Consider the following 21,279-nt stretch of genomic DNA (forward strand, 5'->3'; position numbering starts at 1 on the left):
CTTAAACACAAAAGGAAGGGAGGGGACACTTGATTAAACAGCACATTGGTCAGGGGATGGGAAAGAGGGAGGGATGAGGGAGAGGTTTGACTTGTTAAATGCTGCATGAGGGACCAGCATTGTGTGGGATGCATCCCAAATGGCACCCTATTCTCTAAAAAGTGCACTAATTTTGATCAGGGCCCATAGGGCTCTCATCAAAAGTAGTGCACTATGTAGTGAATAGGGTGCCATTTGGCACATAACCCTACTCCACAGATACACTGCTGTGGAGAATGAACATAATGTTTAGCATAAGGTTCTGACTGACAGTGAAAGAAAGATGTTTATGTTCATATTGTTCTTTGGAACCACAAAGTGCCCCTGATATGACTGAGTGCACTTTTGGGCCATGAGATTTTCCCAAAATGCAGAAATGTTAGTTTAATGTTTTGATATTGTGCAATGACTGTAGCTTTGATGTTGTAAACCTGCCCTTATTGCAGACTAAATCATTATAATGGGGAAGACAAATTCTATTTTTAAAGAAATTTGATTTTCGCTGTGCTACATGCAGAAGAAAGCACCTTGCATTGACGTTTAAAGTACAATGATTTACTGCGCTTTTAACCCTTTCAGGGGCATGAGCTCATCTGGCGTTACTCCCCTACTGATTAATTGATTGAGCTCTGCTGGCGTTCATCCCCTACTGATTGCCATTTTAGAGCAGCAGCACATACATTTCCAATCCCTACCTTGGTCGCGTTCCTCTGCTCAGACGTTGCATGCATCAACCAATGGTTGTGTGCCACGTTATCGACTGACAGATTGCTACATAGGTATTTTTGTGTGTCAGCTGTCTAGGAGTTGTAAGCTCTGGCAGGCGTCGGCAACACCTGGGCAGAGGAACGCGCCCCTTCGCATGCTGGGAATCAATGAGTTATGATGGGGAAATGGAGGTGAAAATATAAAGACGCACATGACATCACGGTCGCTTATTTCAGTTTCTCCATGAGATAAATTGTTGTTCAGACTCCATTGATTGTCACAGGAGTCTTCTGCTTGGCTCGGGCTTGAAACATGCTCCAAAAAAATCCATTCCTTATAGCTAGCTTGGGCCTTCAGTTTTTCCTGACAAGAAAACTCTGGGCCCTACTCATAGCCTATGCAAAGTCTACCTGCCTTGCTGGTGATGCAGTAATAATATAATAATATGGCATTTAGCAGACGCTTTTATCCAAAGCGACTTACAGTCATGCATGCATACATTTTTTTTTATTGTGTATGGGTGGTCCCGGGATCGCAGTCCCTGGTGCTTTCTCAATTGTAACATTTATTACCCTTTTTTTTCTTCTGCTTGTTTGCACTGATTGGAAAGTATTTGGCAAATGAAAACAATATGGTGGAAGCTCGTCATTAGGCTGACAGGCTTTCACCTGGTCAGTTCTTTCAGATCAGAGCAATGCAGGAAAAGAAACGAGGACAGATTTTAGACGATTGAGAAAGAGCCCCTGAAACTGTTTGGTGTGCCTTGAACATGTCGCCCCTTAGTGGTGGGAAGAGGGGTGTGTACTGTACTGTCATGACGCATAGACTTTGGATACAACCCTGATACCTGTCCTATTCATTTCCTCATTGGATTTATGAGGAGACGGACCTACTCCTGTAACCCATTTCCAGTTTAATTGAGTGCTTGCTTAAGAACGGAAAATGAGGATTGATGAAGCTTAGATGTCCCAGTTTGTGAAATCTCTGGCACAGACCCTAATATACTCAATTGTTGACACTTGAAGGTGTATAGCTTAACTTTCTGTCCGGTACTAAATCCCAAAGATCTTGGATTTGTTAGATGTTAAGACGTCTTACTGCTGCTGTTTGACTGTTGTCTTGCCAGTTTTTTCCTCAGGTGTATTTGGGAAAGTAACTGTTCTTTTTACAAATCTTGATGATTTATATTCTTTACTTGTTGAGTTGAATATAGAGCTCCATTTTTCCACTTGGCAAATGTTGAATTAAAATAATCAAATAAGTGAAAACAAAATGTTACTTGATTGTTTCTTTTGAATAACAAGATTAAGTTGCTGTTTTGTCCTTTGAATGAGGTCAACTAAACACTGTTGTACAACTAACTTTAATCCACCACAAGCGACAACTTGTAACCATACTGCTTGCAAAGTTTAATGCATCTCTTTAAACAGCTCGACGCAATGAAAGGAACTGTAAAAAAAATTACAAATCAAGAAAAAAAAGAAATCAGCAAATGTATACATATGTCCCAAGTGTTCACATGACAACTTACAGATAAAGTTTGTTAAATATATATGTATTTATAGTATAATCATGACTTCTGTACAGAGGGATCAGGCTAAAAATCATACGTTTATTAGTTTACCAATACAGGCCACTGTGGAAATGTTCACATCGTACAGTCAAGTCTTGTGTCCGTTCAAGGCTTAAAGCAACATGTTACATGCTTTGGCTGGAAATCTCTCGCAGTAATTAATAAGTCTGAATAGAAACACACAGAAAATAGTACATCACTTTATGTGCTTGATCCTCCATGTTTTCTTTCGAGACCTGGCTTCACATTTTTTATGTTTTTGCAATAGTGGAGAAACAAGGGCATGAGAGAGAGAGAGAGAGAGATCTAAGGTTGCAAACACTGAAGGTTTGCGGGAACCAACCAAGGCTGCAACGCTACAAGTACTGCAGCCTAAAATGGGAGAGCAAAGGAACGTCCTTAAGGGCTTACTGTACAGGCAGCAAAGGAGAAAAGAGCAAGAAAGTCGAGGAAGAGAAGTAATGGAAGCCTGATTGACATGCTTGGTACAGGAATGTGACTTTAAAAAAAAGGTGGATGGAGGGGAAAAAGCAACAAAAAAAAAACATCCCATTCACCTGTCCTTTTCTTCTTCACAAGAATCAGTTTGTCTCACGCTTTGCACTCAAACTAATTTACAATGGCACATTGTATTGTCTCACACACACTCATGAACACTAAGCATCTTTATTCAAGCAAAAAGATTAGCCAACTCCCTCGTTTTTCAGTTCACAGGTAAGCACAAGGGGAATGGACCAACAGTATAATATCTGGCAAAAAGCATGAGCATAATAATATATTCCAGATGGATGTAAACAACGACTGTTCAAATAACCCAGGAAGCACGATCAGAACTAGCCCAGTTCCAGATCTGTTTGTGCATGCTCGCTAAGTTGTCAAAGACCACACAAACAGATTTGGGACCAGGCTATATAAGAACCAGGTGGCGTTAATCTCTGCACTTTCTTTCACAGTACTCCTTTTAAACACGATCCTAGATCTGTTTGTGCTTATATCAACTACTAGTCAGAGGAGTTGGTCAAAGCACATACAGGTCTGGGACCAGGCTACTTTCATTCTTTGGAGCACACAATGAGTGGAACCACTGACCCCTGGTGGCCATACAGAGAATAGCTCCCTGCGTTAATAAATGGAACACAATGTTTCACCCAATTCAAGCAAGTATAAACGAACCAGCAATAATTTAAAGAAATATTAAAGTAATATCACATAGTACAAGCATGACTATGTCATGGGCCATGTTATCAAAAGTAACTCATTCACCCTTTAAACTGGGAAAATTAAAGGGAGAGTGTTCCAATCTTGGGGGCAAACAGTGACACGCCATTGTGCTCCAGGCAAGGGCAAGAACAAAATCAAGTATAATCTTATCAAAACATTCTGCATCCACACCCAATCTCGGTCTCCAAACTTCAATCAATCAATCTCCATCACTGAACAAACAGCAGTTGAGAGTAACATTGGAATACAATGGCTAAAGCTGTGTAAATTCACCATTCAACTTCTGGGCTGAAGTTGCCATTCTCAAAGCAGATCTGGGATCAGATATTTTGTTTTATTTATTATTAGTTGTATACATTTTTCCTACCTCAGAAGTCCAGGAAAAACTGATCCCAGATCTGATATTAGACGACCAACCTCTGAACACTGGAATGGGGGTGAATGTAGTGGGTGTCAGGCGGGGGTAACAAGCAGCTCTGTACATAGGGTCTGATAATATATTAAGAAGAACAATTCAAGTAAGGCAACATGTTGAGATGAGATAGAACTCATGTAGTGATGGAATGGATAGCGGCTTGTTACTCGTCATGTGCACTGTTGTGGCTCCGCCTCTAGTAGTAGCCCAATGAGTGAGCAGAAGAAGAGAGGATTGTGGGATAGTTCTGGAGGACCATTCTGAACGACCAGCCTCAAAGGTCAATGAAAGCTGCAAGGAAGGAAAAACATCACTACCTTGAAGATGGAGAAGGTTAAGACAATGTAATAATTCCATGGCGAAGCGTTAGAAAATAAACATTAATTGGACCAGCGCCAGAGCGAAAATGAATGGAAGTTAATGTTAGCAGTGCAGAAAGTTTGCCATCAAAGGGGAAAATAAACATACTCATAGTGAATGTCAGCTAACTACTCAGCAAACACATACAGCCACTTAACTTGATTTCCCGACCGCTGGTCACGTTTTCAATGCTAATCCTGTAGAATCAACAACGCTGCTGGTCCAATGAATGTGTTTATTTTCTAACACTGCCGCATTGAATTATTACATTTTCAACCTAGCCTTGATCCCTTGTAGAATAAAAAAAGATGTCAAGTTGAGTCTTAAGACAGAAATGGGTGATATAACTAAACGTTTGTACAGTGTGACAAAGTTATCAAGTCTTAGAATGGAAACTTTCTACAGTCAAAGATATTAGAGAGCTAATTTGACCTTACCTAGAGACACTGTCCTTCATATAGTTACATGTAACTGCACACCTCTATTCTAGAGCCAAGTCTCTCCTCAGGGATATACCGTAGGGCTTAGTAGGTTATATAACATCCAGAAGTAGTGATTTATGTAAACTTGTCACTCAAGTATTTCTGCAACGAGATGTTTTGGTGTGAGCGATTGGCGAGGAAACCAGCAAGGACATAGCAGAGTGAAGCGGTTGTAGGTGGGCAGTTTATAACATTCAGATAGTTAGTGTGTCTCTAGAGCGAGAAAGAACGAGAGGAGCAGGGCAAAAAGCGAACAACAAGTAACATCTACTTAAAAAGAAACTCAATACGTCAGCATGTCAAAAGGTGCCCAACCCTGCAGAGATTGTCCGTTGATTGGAGAATGCAGGGTGGTAAAGGGGCACAGGAGCAGTGCTAAAGGTGCCCTCCAGGGTCAAAGGAGCCAGGCATACTGGGAAACGTAGTTCAGAGAAAACCCAGCTTTGAGAATCTGTCCGGGTTGCCCTTTTTGACCCTGCCGATTCCAGGACGCCATGGCTACTGTAACAGTCTCCATTTTATTTATTTTTTAAGATCCAATTGACCCAGCAGAGTAACATTTTTAATTTGTGCTAAGAAATCAAATTTGTGGTGACAATTCCCAAAGAATGTCTCTCTTCAGGTAATTCCACTACCCCTTACAGCAGCTATAGACGATGCAAGTCAATGGCATCTTTTTAAAATCAAACCAGCTTCTCTACATCTCTCCTTCCTTTCTCCCTCCCTCCCTCCCTCGTCCGTCAGGGCCTAGGAGGGCCCACGAGGGGCAGACGTGTGGCGCTGCCTTCCAGTCGAGGCTCTCACTCCTTGTCCGGCTGTCCATGAGAGCTCAGAAGGTCCGATATGGGGGGGGGGGGGGGTTAGATCCCCATAAGACACTCCCCCCGTCCCGCCCCATCTGGCCTCTGGACATTGAAGGAAAGTGCATACACCCAGTTAGCTTCTAGTGGTCTGAGGGAGGGGAGGAGAGGGCAAGAGGGCACTAGATAGATGGCCGAGGGGCAGGGGCACTGGGCAGCAGTTGGGCAAGGGGGATCAGAGGGTACGGGGGCTATTTGGGAAATCATTGGGGGCACAGTGCAGCTCTTGGAGGGTGGGCTGAGGATTGAGGAGGAGGAGGGCGTTGGGGGAGGCACTAGTCACTTACTTGTCCTCTATGTGGTCGGGGATGGAGGCGGCGGCCAGGGCGGCCCGGTACTGCAGCAGCACGCTGCGCACGCTCTTCACAAAGCCCTTGGAGAGCGGAAAGAGGGGGAAGCCAATGTCCGGGTATCCGCTCCGCTCGGGCAGGAAGCTCCGGTAGCTCTTCCTGCGCTTCTTTGGTCGCACCGCCGGCTGGCTGCCGACAGCAGAGTCCGAGGAGGCCCCCCTAACCGACCCGGAGACCACCACACTCGCCCCGGCCACCTCACTGGCCGAGACGGCGCCGTCGCAGTCCAAGTTCTGGCTGAGCTCCTGCTGGGAGGCGGCGGTGGTGGAAAGGCTCAGGCCAGAGTCCTCCAGCTCTTCATCCCCGGTGCCATGGGGCTTGTTGGGGGTGCTGTGGGCCAGCAGATCCAAGGGGAGCGTCTCGTCCAGAGGCCCCACTGAGGGAGGCCTGTCCCGGGATGGTCTTGGCGGAGGGCCTCTCTCGGCTAGCTCGTGGAGCTCCAGCCAGGCCTCCAGGCGGTGCACAAGGCGCCAGCCACTGGAGGTGAAGTGCTGCCGGATCTCCTGCTGGAACACCTGTTTGGAAACAGACAAAATAATTATTATGGCTCAATCTCACCATGATCTGAACCAAAACCTATAATAATAATTTATTCAACTTCTATAGCGCTTCAAGACCAAAAACAAACAAACAATATATTATGACAGGTCAACCAGTAGAGGCCAAGTCTTCCCTCCGAAGATGGAGGGTCAGTTGATGGCTTGAGCGGAGGGAGCTGGTCCGAGGATGGTAGATGGTGATGGAGAGGGCAAGTCTGGAAACCAGCCTGAGTCTTATAGCCACTGGACTTCTCTTCCACTCTGTGTAGCACCCACTTGGATGATGCCTCAGCAGATCTGGGCGTCAGAAAGTTCATCACACAAAGTTCAGAATAGTAGCCAGTAGTCCTCACTACGAGCCCTCTTCCTCAGCACTGCTGGATTCCTCCATCTCCCATTCCTCTTGAATTTGAGGTGACTCCTCAAATTATGTTCAAAAGAACTGGCAGCCAGGTGAAACAAAAAAGCTGGTAGCCTACTGTATCCAGATGCATTTTTCAAACAAAAACATTATAGTTCAACTATCAGTCAATCTGCAAATTTGTGGCTCAAAAACATAAGGCATATGGAATAAAAACTAATTGTTAACAAAAACGTTAATTATTTTTGTGTTTTTATTTTTACAAATAAGTACAATAGTTACAGACCACTCTACCACGGCAACCATCCAACTAGAACCATCCATCGCCACCTGCCATTTGTCACCAACTCATCCATTAATAAGATAATGGACAAACGTTTTCTTAAATCTTCAGAAAATTGAAATTTGTCTTTGGCACTGACTTACAGGTCAAATTTATACATTAACTATCAGTATACAATAACTCTCCTTCAGTTTTTTGGAGGGATTTTTACTGTGTGTGTGTATTCACACAAATATAATCAAATCATATAAAATCTACACAAAACAGATTGACTCTAGATAAAACAAAATCTGATCAAATTGTATCCCGACCTCTATGGGTGTCTGCAGCAGCTGGGTCATGGACTGCACCATCTTGATGAGGGCCATCTCGTTGTAGCAGCGGCTGTTCTCATAGCCCTCCTGTAGGCCCCGGTCGCTGTCGAAACCTGCCTCGTTGTAGTAGGGCTCGTTGACCAGGATCAGGCCTGGGGGAGACAACACAGCACACGCTATATATTCTTCAAGACCCACAATGAAGCATTAAAGGCCCAGTGCAGTCAAAAACGTGGTTGTCCTGCATTTTATGTACACAGAGTATACGAAACATTAAGAACACCTGCTCTTTCCATGACAGACTGACCAGGTGAAAGCTATGATCCCTTATTGATGTCACTTGTTAAATCCACTTCAATCAGTGTAGATGAAGGGGAGGAGACAGGTTAAAGAAGAACTTTAAGCCCTGAGACAATTGAGACATGGATTGTGTATGTGTGCCATTCAGAGGGTGAATGGGAAGACAAAATATTTAAGTGCCTTTGAACAGGGTATGGTAGTAGGTGCCATGCGTACAGATTTGTGTCAAGAACTGCGACGTTGCTGGGTTTTTCACGCTCAACAGTTTCCCATGTGTATCAAGAATGGTCCACCACCCAAAGGACATCCAGCAAACTTGACACGATTATGGGAAGCATTGGAGTCAACATGGGCAAGCATCCTTGTGGAATGCTTTCGACACCTTGTAGAGTCCATGCCCCAACGAATTGAGGCTGTTCTGAGGGCAAATATGGGGGTGCAACGCAATATGAGGAAGGTGTTCCTAATGGTTGGTATACTCAGTGTGTATTTCCACACTATGAGGTTGGAATAATGCTGTGAAAATTATGATAATGGCCTTTTAGTGTAAGAGCTGTTAAAAAGACCACCTGACATTTCAGCCTGTTTTGGTGGGATAGAGTTATGTCCTGCCTGGTGACATCACCAGGCGGTAAATTAGTTTCTAGACAGACCAATAAGAGAATTCCAAACCTCTCTGCCAATAACAGCTAGTTTTCCCCTCCCCACTCAGACCACTTCCAGACAGTCCTAGCAGAATTATTGCTTGAGAAAATGCTCTTTGCTAAGAAGCTATTTTTGTTTCTTTTTGACCATTTTAAATTTAAAACAATCACAGTAAGGTATTTAATGTTACCCAGGAATGATTTGATATTGAGATAAAAACGGCTGCATTGGACCTTTAAATTACAAAGGACCCAAATACCTCAGAAATCAAAGACATTCACACATTAACCCTTTATTCTAGTGTACGTAATGGTTCAAATATCACAAACCCCTTAATAACAGTTAAAATGTATTCAGCCTTTTGTGGAATAACCTGTACAAGCCTATTAGCCTAGTTTGTGATAGCAACAAATCCTATAATTGTCTCCAAAATCCTGAGCTGAATATTGCTGATAGGAAGGTGAGGCAGTTTAACCACAACTGTCTTGTCAGAGCGTGATGGTGTGTGGCACTCACTGCGGCCGGAGCAGACATGAGCAAATGAACAGCATGAATAAAACATACACTTCTGCTGCAGGGGGGACAACGGGAGGGGGATGTGTGGTCCCTAAAGGACCAGAACCTGACTGGAAATGAGGATTCAGGATGAGAGGGGGGGGGGGGGGGGGGTGAAGGATCAAATCAAACCAAGATTGTGTGTGTGTGTGTAAGACTAGGTCTAATGAGGTCAGTTTAGGCTCACCTTGGATGGAGATGAGCACTTGCAGCAGGCTAGACTTGCTGGTCCACCTCTCTGTACCCTGAGGATTGATAAACAGGGAAGACTGTGAGGCACATTTTATACAAACAGATAATGTTCAAAACAATATATTTAAAAAAAGGGAAAGGGACAGTTATGGGTGTTCTGAGAACAGACAAAGGGACAGTTATGGGTGGTCTAAGTATCACACTTTTTTGGGGGTGGATAAAGGTCTACTTTTACCTTGCCGATCCAGGTGCCCAGCAGGCTGACGCAGACCTTGCCGTTGTCGTAGAGGTTGGGGTTGAGGCGCCCGCTGCACTGGGACAGGTAGCGGAAGAGGGGCGGCACCGACGGGTAAATGTTTGGCAGCTGGATGTCGAACAGGAACAGGCCGTCCTCGTAAGGGGTGCGGGTGGGCCCTTTGATCAGGGCCGAGAATAGGTCCTACGAAGAGAGAGGGAGAGAGGAATGGGGAACTATCATCAGAATTATCATCACTTATCTTCAAAATAACCACGCACTGCTCTCAAACTTAGATGAAGAGTTTTTAAATCAAGTGTTTAATGAGAGCAGAGAAACTGGCAGCTCAAAACCGGAGTCACTTTAGCCACTGAAGAGTGGTCTGATGCAATTTAATACTTGACTGTAATCGACTACATTCGGATCACTTCCAAACGGGTCTCTTGTCAAGTGTGTGTGAGCGTACCATGCGGTCCTCGAAGGTTTTGACCATGATGCCGTCGGGCAGCGAGGTGGCCAGCAGAGCCATCTCCTTCCTCACAGTGCTGAAAAACTTCTTGGCCTCGGCCGGCTGGAACTCCATCTTCTTAAAGGTGTGGGTGTCTGGCAGGGGTCAGAGACATTTTTAGGTATTCCAACAAGGCATTTAGTATTTGAAAAGGCCATTTTAAGTAATGGACCAGTGCATAAAAAAAGTTATAACAGGCCATTTTTGGGGTCATGATGTGTAGTTTAGTGGATGTCTCCGTAACAATGCATCCAACAATGACAAGCTAAAAGCGCAGTATTGCGTCCTCACCTGGTGACCACTCCAGCACAGAGAACACCTCTCCCTTGGCACTGGTGAAGGTTACGCCGGGCTTGCCACCACTCTGTTGGCACAGAACAGGCGTATCGCTGGGCCACTCTGGCGCCGCGCCTGGCGTCTTTGCCGCCTCCTCCTGGGGCCTTTCTTCGCCCCCTCGTTCCCCTCCTTCTGTACTCCCACCTCCTCCTGCCCCGCCTCCTACGGCCTCCACCACCGCCTCCATCCGCTCCTCCTCCACGATGGCCACATTGTCCAGGGTCTTCCTCAGGTTCTCCTGGAGCTTCTTGATGTCATCCAGGAAGCGTTTCTCCTTGGTGGGCTTCTCGGGCGTGATGGCAGTTGCGGCGTTGGCGTTAGTCCCGTTGGCGGAGGGCACGGCACCGGACGTGGGCGAGGTAGGCGAGCCGCCGGTCCATAGCTGCTCCACCGTCATGTTCTTCAGGCTCTCCAGGATTTTCAGGGCCTCCTTGAGCTCGCGGAAGCCCCGCGGCGTGCCCTCTTTCCCGGGGAGCTTCTCTGCGGCATCACCCCCTCCTGCTCCAGGGGTGGTTCCTCCAGCACTGGTGCCTGGGCTGGCTATAGCTCCAGCTCCATCCAGGTCCTCTGTGGAGTTAGGGGGCTTGGTGGGGGTGGTGGCCCCTGCTTTGCCACCCTCCTCGAGGGGGATAATGAAGGGGCTGGAGCCGGTGGGGGTGGGGGCCGGGGTGGCGGTGTCGTCGTTGCCGGGGTGCTGGTCGTCCTCGTTGGTGGTCAGGCCGTTGTCCGTCTCCCAGCTGTCGCTCTCGTCCTCCCACTCCTCCGTGGACAGGCCACTGCTGCTCTCCTCCAAAGAGTCATAGTCCGTTTCCTCGATCTCAGACTCCACGTTGTACAGGTGCTAGATGGAGGGGGGTTAGAGAAACTAAATCACTGCGTTTATACGCACTCATTAATCATTAATAAATGCTAACATTCATTAAGTGCTTTTTGTGTCAATATCAAATGTCGTTATAGAATAATACATATTTTTAAAAGGGCAGCATGCAAGTTAAACACAACAGCATGTTATCCGGAACACAAATTCAGATTGAAAACATAATTAGCATGAACACATAATTAACATGAACACATAATTATCATGAACACATAATTATCATGAACAGAAACCTGAGCAAGAAGGTACAGTAGTAGCACACTTCATTGACAAACATAACAGAAACCAACAGAGCCACCAATTAGTGACCACTACAACCTCGCATGCGGACAGCAAACTACAACTACCGCACGTGAGGGACAGAAAGACTACAATTACCATGAGTACCTGTGGCAGGACGATGGTCATGGAGTTGTCGGCCCACACCACCTCCACCTTGCTGCTCACGTCCACTCTGAAGACCTGACCTACTGACGTCTGGGCAGGTAAAAAAAGATATAAAGACCGGTATGTGAAAATACTCTTTCTACACTATGCTTTTAGCAACTATGCTGGATCTGTAACCAGTCCAAAGCACCTGCACAACGTGGACAGGCAAAGAACACCAAGCACCACGGGGAAAACTACTAACATGTCAACTGACAAAATTAGAGACTTTTTCGAACTTACATCGTTCTCGCAATCTGTATTGCGCCCGTTCTCAGAGTTCCCTATCCTGATGACGATATCAGTGGTACGGAAGTGGAAGTCTGGGTGGTCGGCGATGTCGTACACACTAACATCCTCCTCTTCTCCTATAACCTAAACAAACAAAACCACCACTCATTAGACTGATATCATGCAGCTCAAATGACACCCTATATAGTGCACTATTTGTGACAAAAGCCATAGGACCATGGGGCTATTGCCTTGGCCCAAAGTAGTGCACCACATGTGGAATAGTGTAATTTGGAATAGACTCATTTGGAATAGAGTCATTTCAGATTTGCCCAAAATCAACTTCTATAGAGCTATTAATGGAATATAAAAAAGGTTGTTCCCCGGGCGACCCCAGCCGATCTACAATGGCCAGCAGACTGACCTCCACGTCGTCGCTGGAGGCGTTGAGTTTGATCCACTTCACGGCACACGTCCTGCCCTTGTGGTCGCCCGACTGGATGACCCCGTACATGCCCGGGTCCGTAGGGGCTTGGGCTGTGGGACCACACACACACACAGAGAGACAGACACACACACACACACACACAGAGAGAGAGACAGACACACACACAGAGCTGAAGTTAATTCCGTGACCTGAGGTACAAAATGTATCACCAAGGACACCAAGTACAAAAGTTAACCTGATAAATAGCTCCCTCGTTCATTTCCTCCACAGATACAGAACCAAAATAAACTCTATATTTAAACCATGTTAAATATAGACGATGGAGTAAACATGGTGGTACAGTCAAACAATGGCCTAAATATGAGCCTAATCTAATGCCTGATCTACAGTGGCGAAAAAAAGTATTTAGTCAGCCACCAATTGTGCAAGTTCTCCCACTTAAAAAGATGAGAGAGGCCTGTAATTTTCATCATAGGTACACGTCAACTATGACAGACAAATTGAGAGAAAAAAATCCAGAAAATCACATTGTAGGATTTGTTATGAATTTATTTGCAAATTATGGTGGAAAATAAGTATTTGGTCACCTACAAACAAGCAAGATTTCTGGCTCTCACAGACCTGTAACTTCTTCTTTAAGAGGCTCCTCTGTCCTCCACTCGTTACCTGTATTAATGGCACCTGTTTGAACTTGTTATCAGTATAAAAGACACCTGTCCACAACCTCAAACAGTCACACTCCAAACTCCACTATGGCCAAGACCAAAGAGCTGTCAAAGGACACCAGAAACAAAATTGTAGACCTGCACCAGGCTGGGAAGACTGAATCTGCAATAGGTAAGCAGCTTGGTTTGAAGAAATCAACTGTGGGAGCAATTATTAGGAAATGGAAGACATACAAGACCACTGATAATCTCCCTCGATCTGGGGCTCCACGCAAGATCTCACCCAGAAAAAAATCCCAGAACCACACGGGGGGACCTAGTGAATGACCTGCAGAGAGCTGGGACCAAAGTAACAAAGCCTACCATCAGTAACACACTACGCCGCCAGGGACTCAAATCCTGCAGTGCCAGACGTGTCCCCCTGCTTAAGCCAGTACATGTCCAGGCCCGTCTGAAGTTTGCTAGAGTGCATTTGGATGATCCAGAAGAGGATTGGGAGAATATCATATGGTCAGATGAACCCAAAATATAACTTTTTGGTAAAAACTCAACTCGTCGTGTTTGGAGGACAAAGAATGCTGAGTTGCATCCAAAGAACACCATACCTACTGTGAAGTATGGGGGTGGAAACATCATGCTTTGGGGCTGTTTTTCTGCAAAGGGACCAGGACGACTGATCCGTGTAAAGGAAAGAATGAATGGGGCCATGTATCGTGAGATTTTGAGTGAAAACCTACTTCCATCAGCAAGGGCATTGAAGATGAAACGTGGCTGGGTCTTTCAGCATGACAATGATCCCAAACACACCGCCCGGGCAACGAAGGAGTGGCTTCGTAAGAAGCATTTCAAGGTCCTGGAGTGGCCTAGCCAGTCTCCAGATCTCAACCCCATAGAAAATCTTTGGAGGGAGTTGAAAGTCCGTGTTGCCCAGCGACAGCCCCAAAACATCACTGCTCTAGAGGAGATCTGCATGGAGGAATGGGCCAAAATACCAGCAACAGTGTGTGAAAACCTTGTGAAGACTTACAGAAAACGTTTGACCTGTGTCATTGCCAACAAAGGGTATATAACAAAGTATTGAGAAACTTTTGTTATTGACCAAATACTTATTTTCCACCATAATTTGCAAATAAATGCATTAAAAATCCTACAATGTGATTTTGTGGATTTTTTTTCTTCACATTTTGTCTGTCATAGTTGACAACTTTGTCTGTCATAGTTCAACTATGATGAACATTACAGGCCTCTCTCATCTTTTTAAGTGGGAGAACTTGCACAATTGGTGGCTGACTAAATACTTTTTTTCCCCACTGTACATTACAGACCTGAACCGTACTGTGCTGGCTCTGATATTTTATTTTCTAGTCCAGCAATTATAGTCAGTGTTTCTCCTATATTCATTTTTGGGATAGTATTTTTTTTTTTCCTGTGTAAACTTAAACAACTAAAACCACATACAAAGCGTGTAGAAAAGATAATGTCACTATATACCGTATACATACACACACATAAAGTACCAGTCAAAAGTTTGGACACACCTACTCATTCAAGGGTTTGTCTTAATTTTTTACATTGTAGAATAATAGTGAAGACATCAAAACTATTAAATAACACATATGGAATCATGTAGTAAGCAAAAAAAGTGTTAAACAAACCAAAATATTTGATATTTCAGATTCTTCAAATAGCCACCCTTTGCCTTGATGACAGCTGGTCTGGGCTTAGTGGGACTATCATTTGTTTTTCAACAGGTCAATGACCCAACACACCTCCAGGCTGTGTAAGGGCTATTTTACCAAGAAGGAGAGTGATGGAGTGCTGCACCAGATGATCTGGCCTCCACAATCCCCCGACCTCAACCCAATTGAGATGGTTTGGGATGAGTCGGACCGCAGAGTGAAGGAAAAGCAGCCAACAAGCATATGTGGGAACTCCTTCAAGACTGTTGGAAAAGCATTCCGGGTGAAGCTGGTTGAGAGAATGCCAAGAGTGTGCAAAGCTGTCATCAAGGCAAAGGGTTGCAATTTGAAGAATCTCAAATATAGAATATATTTTGATTCGTTTAACAATTTTTTGGCTACTACATGATTCCATATGTGTTATTTCATAGTTTTGATGTCTTCACTATTATTCTACAATGTAAAAAATTGTAAAAATAAAGAAAAACCCTTGAATGAGTAGGTGTCCATACTTTTGACTTGTAGTGTATGTACAGTGCATTCGGAAAGTATTCAGACCCCTTGACTTTATCCATATTTTGTTACGTTACAACCTTATTCTAAAATTGATTAAATTGTTTTTTCAACAGACCAAAGAATCCTGTTTCTCATGGTCTGAGAGTCCTTTAGGTGCCTTTTGGCAAACTCCAAGCGGGCTGTCATGTGTCATTTACTGAGGAGTGGCTTCCGTCTGATTTGTGGTGTGATGCAGAGATGGTTGTCCTTCTGGAAGGTTTCCCATCTCCACAGAGGAACTCTAGAGCTCTGCCAAAGTGACCATCGGGTTCTTGGTCACCTCCCTGACCAAGCCCTTCTCCCCCGATTGCTCAGTTTGGCCGGGCGGCCAGCTCTAGGAAGAGTCTTGGTGGTTCCACACTTCTTCCATTTAAGAATGATGGAGGCCACCGTGTTCTTGGAGACCTTCAATGCTACAGACATTTTTGGTATCCTTCTCCAGATCTGTGCCTCGACACAATCCTGTCTCGGAGCTCTATGGACAATTCCTTCGAACTCATGGCTTGGTTTTTGCTCTATCATGCACTGTCAACTGTGGGACTTTATATAGACAGGTGTGTGCCTTTCCAAATCATGTCCAATCGATTGAATTTACCGCAGTTGGACTCCAATCAAGTTGTAGAAACATCTCAAGGATGATCAATGGAAACAGGATGCACCTGTGCTCAATTTTGAGTATCATAGCAAAGGGTCTGAATACTTATGTAAATAACGTATTTTTTTTTATATACATTTGGAAACATTTCTAAAAACCTGTTTTCGCTTTGTCATTATGGGGTATTGTGTGTAGATTGATGAGGGAAAAAATGTGTTTAAACAATTTTAGAATAAGGCTGTAACGTAACAAAATGTGGAAAAGGGGAAGGGTCTGAATACTTTCCAAATGCACTGTACATACATACATACATACATACATACATACATACATACATACACAGTAGACACTGTACAGTCGTGGTCAAAAGTTTTGAGAATGACACAAATACTAATTTTCACAAAGTCTGCTGCCTCAGTTTTGATGATGGCAATTTGCATATACTCCAGAATGTCATGAAGAGTTATCAGATGAATTGCAATTAATTGCAAAGTCCCTCTTTGCCATGAAAATGAACTTAATCCCCCAAAAACATTTCCACTGCATTTCAGCCCTGCCACAAAAGGACCAGCTGACATCATGTCAGTGATTCTCTCGTTAACACAGGTGAGAGTGTTGACGAGGACAAGGCTGGAGATCACTCTGTCATGCTGATTGAGTTAGAATAACAGACTGGAAGCTTTAAAAGGAGGGTGGTGCTTGAAATCATTGTTCTTCCTCTGTTAACCATGGTTACCTGCAAGGAAACACATGCCGTCATCATTGCTTTGCACAAAAAGGGCTTCACAGGCAAGGGATATTGCTGCTAGTAAGATTGCACCTAAATCAACCATTTATCGGATCATCAACAACTTCAAGGAGAGAGGTTCAATTGTTGTGAAGGTGTCAGGGCGCCCAAGAAAGTCCAGCAAGCGCCAGGACCGTCTCCTAAAGTTGATTCAGCTGCGGGATCAGGGCACCACCAGTGCAGAGCTTGCTCAGGAATGGCAGCAGGCAGGTGTGAGTGCATCTGCACGCACAGTGAGGCAAAGACATTTGGAGGATGGCCTGGTGTCAAGAAGGGCAGCAGAAAAGCCACTTCTCTCCAGGAAAAACATCAGGGACAGACTGATATTCTGCAAAAGGTACAGGGATTGGACTGCTGAGGACTGGGGTAAAGTCATTTTCTCTGATGAATCCCCTTTCTGATTGTTTGGGGCATCCGGAAAACACCTTGTCCGGAGAAGACAAGGTGAGCGCTACCATCAGTCCTGTGTCATGCCAACAGTAAAGCATCCGGAGACCATTCATGTGTGGGGTTGCTTCTCAGCCAAGGGAGTGGGCTCACTCACAATTTTGCCTAAGAACACAGCCATGAATAAAGAATGGTACCAACACATCCTCAGAGAGCAACTTCTCCCAACCATCCAAGAACAGTTTGGTGTTGACCAATGCCTTTTGCAGCATGATGGAGCACCTTGCCATAAGGCAAAAGTGACAACCAAGTGGCTCGGGGAACAAAACATCGACATTTTGGGTCCATGGCTAGGAAACTCCCCAGACCTTAATACCATTGAGAACTTGTGGTCGATCCTCAAGAGGCGGATGGACAAACAAAACCCCACAAATTCTGACAAACTCCAAGCATTGATTATGCAAGAATGGGTTGCCATCAGTCAGGTTGTGGCCCAGAAGTTTATTGACAGCATGCCAGGGCGGATTGCAGAGGTCTTGAAAAAGAAGGGTCAACACTGCAAATATTGACTCTTTGCATAAACTTAATGTAATTGTCAATAAAAGCCTTTGACACTTATGGAATGCTTGTAATTATACTTCAGTATACCATAGTAACATCCGACAAAAATATATAACACTGAATCAGCGAACTTTGTGAAGACCAATACTTCTGTCATTCTCAAAACATTTGACCACGACTGTACGTACATACATACACACACACACACACACACACACACACACACACACACACACATATATATATATATATAAGGCCTGAATACGAGGGGAAGTGTGCTAGCTACTTACGTCGTTTGTCGACAACAAAGTCTCCGGGGCAGAACTCGTGGTTGTCCAGGTGCTGGATGGGGATGAGGTCGTTGGAGCGGATGAGGGTCTCCATACGACCGTCCTTCCAGAGGACGTCGGCCGAGGTCTTGGTGGACACCACCTCTACCGCCACCCTGACGGTAAAAAACAGGGAGATGGCAGATATTAGAACTAGTGACTTACTAACTAATACTGGAAGTTGTGTCTTCACTGACAGGGCCTAACTATTACAGTAAGTTGTTTTGGTTAAGAGTGGAAAATACCTACAAGTTACAGAATGGAATGTTAAACTGACGCAGCCATTTGCGCAGCAGCAGTGTGAACCAAAGATCTCGCAGGGTGAGCGGTGACGAGCTTGATCTCCTCTGCATTGCATTCTGTCACTGTCTCTCTCCATCCATAATATCCGTCTTTTTTTTTTTTTTATCAATCTCATTTCAATCCCCCACTAGAACTCAGCCACGTTCCCCTCGCTCTGCCTTTGTCACTACCTCTCCCTTGCCGTCTTATTCCCCCCATCAGTCTTCCTCTCGCTCTCTCCCCCTGCAACTCAATCCATCTCCCTTGCTCTTTCCCCCTCTCCATCACACTTTCCCCCTCTCTCTCGCTCCATCTGTCTCCTTCAATTAGAGGACCTGGATGTTATCTGGGCACACCTAAGCACATGATACATGATTTATCAGCTGCCAGCTATATTTAACCACCAGATCTGCTCTACTGGGCAGTTTAAAGGGGGTAAATCACAGCCTTGGGCTGCGTCTGAAATGGCATCCTATTTTCTAAATAATACACTACTTTTAACCAAGGCTCTGTTCAAAAGTAGTGCACTATATAGGAAATAGGGTGCCATTTCACATGTGCAGCCTTGGTAAACCTGCCGCTTCTGAATGGCGCCTGGTAGAAATTAAAGTTCTTGAATTCTGCAATGTCTTGAGAAAAGGTTACATCGACCCAAACGTCAACCTATTTGGAAACGTCAAACTACTGGTGCATAGCTAGGCCTAATTGTGGGCACCGGCGTGATTTTAAAGGACCACAAGGAGAGCGAGTGCGGTAGCGAGCTTATTCATTTTCACATCACACCAATAATACTAGATTTATGCTAGTATAACCTGTGGATTGTTACTGGTACTAATATTGAATTGGTACTAGATTCAGATTAGTTCTAGGACAAGTACTGGATTGGCACTAGATTGGTACTACTAGGCCTAGTACTATATTGGCCATAGAGTGGCACTAGTACTGGATTGGTGCTAGACTGGTTCAAGATTTTAAGACAAGGCCAGGTCACACCGTCACTGGCAGCATCCACACAGCCTACTAACACCCAGGGTCATTAGTGTACATCTGCTCCGAGAAATCAACCTGAAATCGATCCCCGTAGTTAGTAACAAGCCATCAGAAGGTTCGTAAGGAGGAGAGGACACTTTCTGGGAGACAAGATGTTAGATCGATGAACACTGGTCCGTTTGGCTGGGGAGTGGGTGTAAGGTGACCGTCTCTGTGTGTCCCAAATGGAAGTGACAAAAGTAGTGCACTACATAGGGAATAGGGTGCCATTTCTGATGCTTCTGTCTCTGGCCTAAGACGGAGGATAATGATGTGATTGTGTATCTGTACAAGGCTGGGAGGCATGAGAAGCTGGGAGAGGCACGATGTGCCCTTGAGCAAGGCACTTCACCCCAATTTTCTCCAGGGGCGCCGTACTACTTTGGCTGACCCTGTAAAACAACACTTTTCACTGCACCTATCCGGTGAATGTGACAATAAAAACAAATAAAAAAGTGACAGTGGGTTCAAGGATGCAGCATTTTTGCCAGCGGGTAGCTGAATTCTTGCCAACAAGCTATTGATCATCCTTTACACATGCCAAAGAGAGAAGGAGATGGCCAGGGAAAGGCCATCTCCTGAACGGAGAGAGAGCAATTGAGGGAGGGCGCAAGAGAGGGAGGAATAGCGGCTGTTCCAAAAGAAAGGGAGGGCGTGAGGGAGAGAAGGCAGAAAGTAGAAGAGGGGAGAGGACTAAAGTGAGACCTAGGCTCTGACCTAGCCTGCTACATTTGTAGCCATTTATATCTGCTACATTTGTAGTCGCATAGCATACTATGAACACAAATTGATTTGATTGACAACTGGCTCACCTGTCGCCGGGCTTGAACTCGCGGGAGAACTTGGTCCTCTTCTTCTTGTGCTTCCTCTTCAGGTTGCGGATGGACAGCGGGATGCTCTTCTTCCTGTTCAGGCCCCCGAGACCGCTGCTCTGCGACGACGCCGTGCTGCTCGCTGACGACGTCAGCGACAAGGTGTCGTCCGTGTCCTCCGCCCCCGCCTCGTCGTCTGCGTCCTGCTCCGCGGGCTCAGGCCATGGGTCAGAGGAGGGGGGAGGGCAAAGGGGCGAGGGCTGGAGGGCGTGGTTGGGGCGGTGAGGGCGGGGGAGGGTGGTGGAGTCTGGATGGGTGTTGTCAGGCTTGAGGTCACCTGGGTGGGGGGAGAGGACACGGGTGATGGTCGTTGAGTTGGTTTTACATGTATAATTCACGAATGGTACTGTATATGCAGTGACTTGGGACTGAGCAAAGCATGAAGAACAGATTTTAATTGTGGGGCGAACTACCCTGCACAAGGTGTGCAGTTATCAGATGGGCACTTATCAGTAGACTGTATTGAGCTAGAAATTATTATTGAGTTTGAGCTCGTCAGCTGTTTAAGTTAGGATATCTACCAAAAAATGACAAGGCAACATTTCTAATGACCAACATAGATAAATAAAAGCAGCATGTACCGTCAAGGCTGTCCGTCTTGTCGGTGGAGTGCTGGTTTGCACCTTGTGTCTCTGCATTATCACTGGTCTTCTTCCCTAACAACTCCTTCTTGAACATTCTTTTCAACTGCAGGAAGGACATTGTCATAAGACACTGATATAATATGAAAAAGAAAAAATTGGATACATGGAGTATCTGTGCAAACAGAGGCAATATTGTAACCAATTGTTTCTCACACACATACAAACGGGGACAGGCACGCACAATTTTTTAAAAATATATCTCTCACACACCTTCCTGGCTACGGGGTCCTCTGGGAGTCCGGGGGCCCCGTCGGGCCACTCACAGGTGATGTGTGTGGTGTCTCCCTTGGCTGGGAACACGTACAGGGCCCTCTCCCCCAGCTGCCTCTGGGTGTGGTCGTAGTAGCCCAGACGCTTCACTCTGGATCCAAACACACACATTTAGGAGGAATGTGTCAGTAGAAGTAAAATAATGGGTGTGTGTTAGAGATGAGTATCCCTCCATCGAGTTACATGGGCTCTGATAGATGCACTAACATTTGTTGCATGAACACATTCATTTTCCATTCGAAATTAAAATCTGATACTGAGCTGGGCCTCTGAGCGGGGTTCAATATGCTTTTTATCTGAAATCCCCATCACCCACTGATCATTTTCGCGGATATATGTTTTAGCTAGTAATATGTCAATATTTTT

At 45.2% G+C, this 21,279-nt stretch overlaps 1 protein-coding gene across 1 annotated transcript in view; it reads right to left on the reverse strand.

Annotated features, from left to right (window-relative positions):
- Positions 1-5,939: 5,939 nt before the first annotated feature.
- Positions 5,940-21,279, reverse strand: part of LOC311113481 ((E3-independent) E2 ubiquitin-conjugating enzyme UBE2O-like) — a 37,366-nt gene continuing 22,026 nt past the window's right edge. The window contains exons 8-20 of the mRNA XM_084156705.1: positions 20,854-21,004; positions 20,581-20,686; positions 19,940-20,276; positions 17,778-17,932; positions 12,235-12,347; positions 11,823-11,954; positions 11,541-11,630; positions 10,232-11,117; positions 9,899-10,035; positions 9,433-9,636; positions 9,193-9,250; positions 7,503-7,657; positions 5,940-6,523 (exon numbers count right to left, since the gene is read on the reverse strand). Coding sequence (XP_084012831.1) covers positions 5,942-6,523; positions 7,503-7,657; positions 9,193-9,250; positions 9,433-9,636; positions 9,899-10,035; positions 10,232-11,117; positions 11,541-11,630; positions 11,823-11,954; positions 12,235-12,347; positions 17,778-17,932; positions 19,940-20,276; positions 20,581-20,686; positions 20,854-21,004 — 3,106 coding nt within the window. The 3' untranslated portion in view covers positions 5,940-5,941. The remainder of the gene's footprint in view (positions 6,524-7,502; positions 7,658-9,192; positions 9,251-9,432; positions 9,637-9,898; positions 10,036-10,231; positions 11,118-11,540; positions 11,631-11,822; positions 11,955-12,234; positions 12,348-17,777; positions 17,933-19,939; positions 20,277-20,580; positions 20,687-20,853; positions 21,005-21,279) is intronic.

This window comes from Coregonus lavaretus, assembly GCF_964263955.1.
Source record: "Coregonus lavaretus genome assembly, chromosome: 40".
Taxonomy (NCBI): Eukaryota; Metazoa; Chordata; class Actinopteri; order Salmoniformes; family Salmonidae; genus Coregonus; species Coregonus lavaretus.